At 36.9% G+C, this 6,899-nt stretch overlaps 2 protein-coding genes across 2 annotated transcripts; both read right to left on the bottom strand.

Moving 5' to 3' along the window:
• Positions 1-111: 111 nt before the first annotated feature.
• On the bottom strand, positions 112-3,324 carry T552_03744 (hypothetical protein; the record flags this gene model as incomplete). Its single annotated transcript, XM_018372093.1, has 1 exon — positions 112-3,324. The coding sequence occupies one exon, from the start codon at positions 3,322-3,324 to the stop codon at positions 112-114; it is 3,213 nt and encodes a 1,070-aa protein (XP_018224129.1).
• A 284-nt stretch (positions 3,325-3,608) lies between these two features.
• T552_03743 (hypothetical protein) lies at positions 3,609-6,800 on the bottom strand (the record flags this gene model as incomplete). The annotated part of the gene is made up of 1 exon (XM_018372092.1): positions 3,609-6,800. One exon carries the CDS (start codon positions 6,798-6,800, stop codon positions 3,609-3,611), a length of 3,192 nt encoding a protein of 1,063 aa, XP_018224128.1.
• Positions 6,801-6,899: the final 99 nt, after the last annotated feature.

Raw genomic sequence — 6,899 nt, 5'->3', positions numbered from 1 at the left:
TAAGATGGTGTGTTAAAATTTAAAACTTCATTTCATTCATTTACATTTCTATTATATATAAACAATGGATATATGCACATTTTCAATCTATTAACATTTTTTTCATTCATTTTACATCATCCCCATAACAATCACTCCCAACAATATTATTTTAATCATATCAGGAACTCTTATTTTCATCCCATCATTTGGTTTTACTTCTTCTTCTTCTTCTCCTCCTTTGTCTGTCTCTTTCTTTGAATCAGTAGTACATTTGGTAGGTTTGCACTTTCTCATCGACGTCAACGTCACTGTCGACGTCACCGTTGACGTACTCGTTGTCGTACTCGTATGCAATGACGTACTCGTCACCCATGTATCTGTCGTCTGTATCATTGTACACTCTTCTGTTACTTTTCCTCCACTTCCCGGTTTGGTTGTCGTAGTTGTTGTCGTAGTAGTCGTGGTAGTAGTCGTGGTAGTGGTCGTTGTAGTGGTCGTCGTAGTGGTTGAGATTTCTTTTTGCGTCTCTGTATGATGAGGCTTAATTTCTAATGGTTCCAGTTTACATAAAGTGTCTATATTTTCGCAAGCTTGTTTAGTATCTGGACATTCCACTCTAAAACCGCAATCTAGTTGTAAAGCATTGCATTCTTCTTTCAATTCCAAATACAATTCCAATGCTATCGTCGTTGCATCAAATGCTTTGACCTCTGCTTCTGATACTCCTTCAGCTACATATGCTCTTTTAACGAGTCCAAATTTTGGATTCTTCGCCGTTCCATCTGTTGTGCCTGGTGTTCCACTTGATGTAGAAGATGATTCTGGTGATGAAGGTGGCCCTTGTGGTGATGAAGATGATCCTGCTTCTGGTGCTGCTGGTGCTGCTGGTGGCTGTGCTGGTACAGAACCACTGCTATTCTGCGCACTTGGCATTACAGTTTGTCTAGGTCTTGATAGCAATAACTTAGCTTCCTTTGTAGATTTTTCTGCCGCCTTTTTGAGCTCATCGTATTCATCTTTCTTTCCCTTCAACTCATCTTTCGCTTTATTCAGTTCGGTTTTTAAAGTAGGACATCTCTCTTTTACTTTTTTAACTAATTCCGCGCAAACAGTTCCCAAGGCATTAGCTTCACACTTAGTAAGCAGAATTTTGAATGTATTATCCTTTTGCAACTCAGCGCAACGCTCTTCTAATGCTTCTTTACATTTTTTTTCCTCGCTTAAATTGCCTTTCAACAAATGAGTCAAATCATCCTTCGCTTTCAACTTTTTAAAGGTATCAGTGCATTTTTTTTCGAGTTCATCACAGTTATGATTATTGCCATTGTCTTCTTTTCCCAACTGATCTGGACAATTCCCCACAAGTTGGTGACAATGTCGGCCCCATGTTGTGCAGAGTTCTTCAAGTGTTGCTTCATTTCCATTTGCTCCAATTTTTTCTAGAATTTTTTCATTCTTGATGTTGACTTTTAAACTACTACAATCTTGACTTGTGTGGAATACCATATAACTACATGTTTCTTCTGGTAAAGCACATGAAACACTAAATGAATTCTTTCTCCTCCTATATAAAGTATTACATTTCTCATGCAATACCTTTGTACAGTTTTCCTGAATCATTAACGAATCATCCTTTCTTTCTAAAAATACTTTTCTAAATCTTTCTGTAACCTTAAAGTATTCACAGCGTCTTTTCAATGTTATACACTTTTCTAAATTCAATAATGAATCACTACTAAGTTGATCACACTTCTCTCCCAATTCAACACAATCCTTTTCAAATGGAAAATCCCTTTGATCATCCAAAAGCGCACTTAACTCTTTGGATTGGAGAAAAATATCATTTGAAAGCCCATAACATAGTTCTTTAGGATAAAGACATTTTGAAAGGTATCTTTTATCTTCTTTAAGTTTTGTACAGTTTTCTACCACATATTTTTTACAATCTTTAGGATCGCTATAAAATCTTACATGACCAAGCTTTCCCTTCAATTCCTTTTGAAAGAACTTATTCAACATCCTGTCTTGTCCCTTTTTATAGCACGCTGCTCTTGCATTTTGACATGCTTGATCAATCTTATTCGTACACGCCTTTTCTAAATAGAAACATTCCGACTCAAGTTCTGCACACTCTCCTTTTATAAAAAAGGTTGGAAGCTGTCCCCACAATAAAAGTTCTGATTCTTTATCTTCTTTAAACTCCGTAGACAACCCTTTCAGATGAAGATTTAATTTGAATTTTGTACATCTTTCTTTTACATTTACATTTAGTAATTCTTTGCATTTTTCGTCTTTCTTTTGATCTTCACATAACTTTTTCAATTCAGTATTCAAATACTTAGAAGCACCACATTTTTCTAACGCTTTAGTGCATTTCTTCCCTGCATCCCTATCATTCTCATCTCTGCTCAACAGTAGCAAGAGATCTTGCAGAAATTTTGTACCCGACTTCCTTGGTAGATCCACTCCTGATTTTCCAATAATAATCCCATGTTTTTCCGCGTTTTTATACACATCATCCAACCCAATACTTCTTAACAACGACGCCTTCGGCTTGACAGGACTAAAATCAGATTCCGGCGCTTTATATGTGATTCCTTTTCCCTTGCATTTCTCCTCAAAGTCCTTGCATTTCGCACCATCACACGCTTCTCCGTAAAAATGACATTTCTCAAGTCTTTCATGACACTTTTTCTCTAATTCGCCATCTTTAAGCTCTTCTTTTAAAGGCTCGCAAAGATCCTTCAATTTTTTTTTCAGCTCTCCACACGTTCCACTCGGATCAAGGCAAAAAGACATCAGCTCGTCGCTTTCTCGGCTTAACACTGGGCAAACATCTTTCATCTTTAGTTCACATTTATCTTTAACATCCCCTCCGAGCGCCCTGAAAAGAAGCTCCTCTGCCACCTTTTCACGCTTCAATTTGTAACATCCTTCCCTCAACTTGACACACTTCTCCTTAACATCATCATCACCCGTCTCTTCTAAAAGTATACATTTTTCTTCATGTTTTTTACAATTTTCATCTTTTATATCTGCTAATGCATTTTTAAGTTCATCTTCAAAAGTTACCAATTCTGCATCAACATCCAGGTCTTTGCATTTTTTGTCTCGTTTTGTATCATCACCAGCACCACAAAGTTCTTTAACTTTCTCATTCACATTGAATTTCTCATCTGCTTTCTTCAACTCTTCACAATATTCCTTGAGCCTTTTTTTGCATTCATTCTCATCATCATGTTTGTCCTTCACAATGAAAGCCAAAAGGTGTTCCTCCTTAATGTCATCTTGTGCTCCTGCTGCTGCTCCTCCTTGTGCTTGCCTCTTAACCGGCCGTGCCATTGCCACCCCTTTGTAGGGAGATAAAACTATTGTTTCTAAATTGGATGTAGGCAGGTGAGTGAAAAGTTGTTTTGAAACGATTTTTTTACAGGTTAGAGTTGTTCTTATCATTAATCATAAATTTTAGCTCTTCGATAAGCTTAAACTTTACCTTATAAAGCTAAGTCGCTAATTAAAATGGCGGACTAAAATAATTAAAACTTCATTTCATTCATTTACATTTCTATTATATATAAACAATGGATATATGCACATTTTCATTCTATTAACATTTTTTCATTCATTTACATCATTCCCATAACAATCACTCCCAACAACATTATTTTAATCATATCAGGAACTCTTATTTTCATCCCATCATTTGGTTTCACTTCTTCTTCATCTTCTCCTCCTTTATCTGTCTCTCTGCTTGAATCGGTGGTACATTTGGTAGGTTTGCACTTTCTCATCGACGTCAACGTCACTGTCGACGTCACCGTTGACGTACTCGTTGTCGTACTCGTATGCAATGACGTACGTGTTACCCATGTATCTGTTGTTTGTATCATTGTACACTCTTCTGTTACTTTTCCTCCACTTCCCTGCTTGGTAGTAGTAGTTGTTGTCGTCGTAGTCGTGGTAGTAGTTGTGGTAGTCGTCGTCGTAGTGGTCGTCGTAGTGGTTGAGATTTCTTTTTGCGTCTCTGTATGATGAGGCTTAATTTCTAATGGTTTTATTCCTCCGCATAACGTGTCTATTTCTCCACAAACTTGAAGATCTGAACAATCCTCTTTAAAACCGCAATCTAATTCTAAAGCTTTACATTCCTCTTTCAATTCCAAATACAATTCCAATGCTACCGTCGTTGCGTCAAATGCTTTTACCTCTGCTTCTGATACTCCTCCATCTACATATGCTCTTTTAACAAGTCCAAGTTTTGGATTCTTCGTCGTTCCATCTGTTGTGCCTGGTGTTCCACTTGATGTAGAAGATGATTCTGGTGATGAAGGTGGCCCTTGTGGTGATGAAGATGATCCTGCTTCTGGTGCTGCTGGTGCTGCTGGTGGCTGTGCTGGTACAGAACCACTGCTATTCTGTCCACTTGATGTTACGGCTTTTTTAGGCCTTGATAGCAATAATTTAGCTGTGTCCGTAGAATCTTCAGCCGCCTTTTTAGCCTTTTCGTACTCAGTTTTCTTCTCTGTCAACTCTTTTTTCGCTTCATCCAGATCGGTTTTTAAAGTAAGACATTTCTTCCCTACTTTTTCAACTAATTTTTTGCAAACATTTCCCTTGGTATTATCATCACATTTACCATACAGAGTTTTGAATGTTTGATTCTTTTCCAACTCAGGGCAATGCTTTTCTAATGCTTCTTTACATTTATCATCCTTTAAACTTCCTTTCAACAGATGAGTCAGCTCCTTTTCCAATTTCAGCTTTTCAAAAGTTTCACTACATTTTTTTTCGAGTTCATCACAGTTATGATTATCTTTATCATCTTTTTTTTTCAAGTGCTCCGGACAATTCCCCACAAGTTGGTGACAATGTCGTCCCCATGTTGTGCAGAGTTCTTCAACCAAGGTTTCATTTCCATTTGCTTTTTTTGCTTTTTCTTCAATTTCTTTTAGAATTTCTTCATTCTCCATGTTGTCTTTTAAATAGAAACATTCATCTTTTGTACGGGCTACCAAATATTCACATGTTTCTTCTTGCAAAGCACATGAAAACCCAAATGGATTCCTCCTTTTCCTAGATAAAGCATCACATTTTTCTTGCAACACCTTCGTACAGTTTTCCCGAGTCATTAACGAATCATCCTTTTTTTCTAAAAATACTTTTCTAAATCCCTCTGAAACTCTTAAGTATTTACAGCGCCTTCTCAATGTTATACACTTTTCTGAATTCGAAAATGAATAAGTTTCAAGTTCATCACACTTCTCCTCCAACTCAAAACAATCCTTTTCAAATGGAAAATCTCTCCGATCATCCAAAAGCACACCTAACTCTTTGGATTGAAGGAAAACATCATCTGAAAGCAGATAACATAATTCTTTAGGATAAAGACATTTTGGAAGGTATTTTTTATCAAGTTTTTTACACTCTTCTACCACAAATTTTTTGCATTCTTCAGGAATGTTATAATTTCTTAAACGATCAAGCTTCTCCTTCAACCCCCCTCGAAAGAGCATATTCAACATCCTATATTGTCCTTTTTTATAGCACGCTGCTCGCGCATTTTGACATGCTTCATCAATATTATTATCTTTACACGCATTTTCTAAATAGAAACATTCCGACTCAAGTTCTGCACACTCTCCCTTCGTAAATAATGTTGGCAGTTCTCTCCAGAATAAAGGATCTGATTTTTCATTATTATATTTTGTAGACAACCCTTTGAGATAAAGTTTTAATTTGAGATTTGTACATCTTTCTTTTACATTTACATCTAGTAATGCTTTGCATTTCTCTTGTTTATCACCATCTTTGCATAACTTTTTCAAATCAGCATCCAAATACTCAGAAGCACCACATTTTTCTAACGCTTTTTTGCATTTTTCTTCTGGTTTCTTCTCCTTCTCATCTTGGCTCAACAGTAGTAAGATATCTTGCAGAAATTTTGTACCCGACTTCCTTGGTAGATCCACTCCTGATTTCCCAATAATAATTCCTTCTTTTTCAGCCTTTTTATACACATCATCCAACCCAATACTTCTTAACAACGACGCCTTCGGCTTGACCGGACTAGAATCAGATTCTGGCGCTTTATATATGACTCCATTTTTCTCGCATTGCTTCTTATCCTCATCACACATTGGTTTATCACACGCTTCTCCGTAAAAATGACATTTCTCAAGTCTTTCATGACACTTTCCCGGTAAATCTCCATCTTTAAGCTTTTCTTTTAAAGGCAGGCAAACAGTATCCAATTTTGTTTTCAGATCTCCACATGTTTTAGCAGAATCAAGGCAGAAAAACATCAGCTCGTCACTTTCTCGGCTCAACACTGGGCAAACCTTTTCCATCTCTGCTTGACATTCATTCACTACTTTAGCTTTTCCTCCGAGCGCCCTGAAAAGAAGCTCCTCTGCCACCTTTTTACGCTTCAATTCGTAACATTTCTCCCTCAACTCGACACACTTCTCCTTAACATCATCATCACCCGTCTCTTCTAAAAGTATACATTTTTCTTCATGTTTTTCACATTCTTCTTCATCTTGAATTTCCACATCAAAAGTGTCCAATTCATTTTCAACTTTCTCTTTCAGTTCTTTGCATTTATCCTCTTGTTTTCCTTTTTCACAAAGTCCTTTAACTTTATCATTCACTTTGAAATTCTCATCTGCTTTCTTCAACTCTTCACAATATTTCTCGAGTTCTTCTTTGCATTTATTATCTTTATATTTCTCCTTCACAATGAAAGCCAAAAGGTGTTCCTCCTTAATCTCTTCTGCTGGTGGTACTGCTGGTGCTTGCCTCTTAACCGGCCGTGCCATTGCTGCCTCCTTGTAGGGAGTTTAGTGGGTAGTTTCTAAGTTGAATATGGGTAGAGTGAAAAGTTAGTTATTTTGAAATGATTTTTTACGACAAACTTG

The sequence above is a fragment of the Pneumocystis carinii genome (genome assembly GCF_001477545.1).
Source record: "Pneumocystis carinii B80 chromosome Unknown supercont1.59, whole genome shotgun sequence".
Classification (NCBI taxonomy): domain Eukaryota; kingdom Fungi; phylum Ascomycota; class Pneumocystomycetes; order Pneumocystales; family Pneumocystaceae; genus Pneumocystis; species Pneumocystis carinii.
Note: the sequence above shows the minus strand (reverse complement) of the source record. Positions and strands in the feature narration are given on the sequence as shown.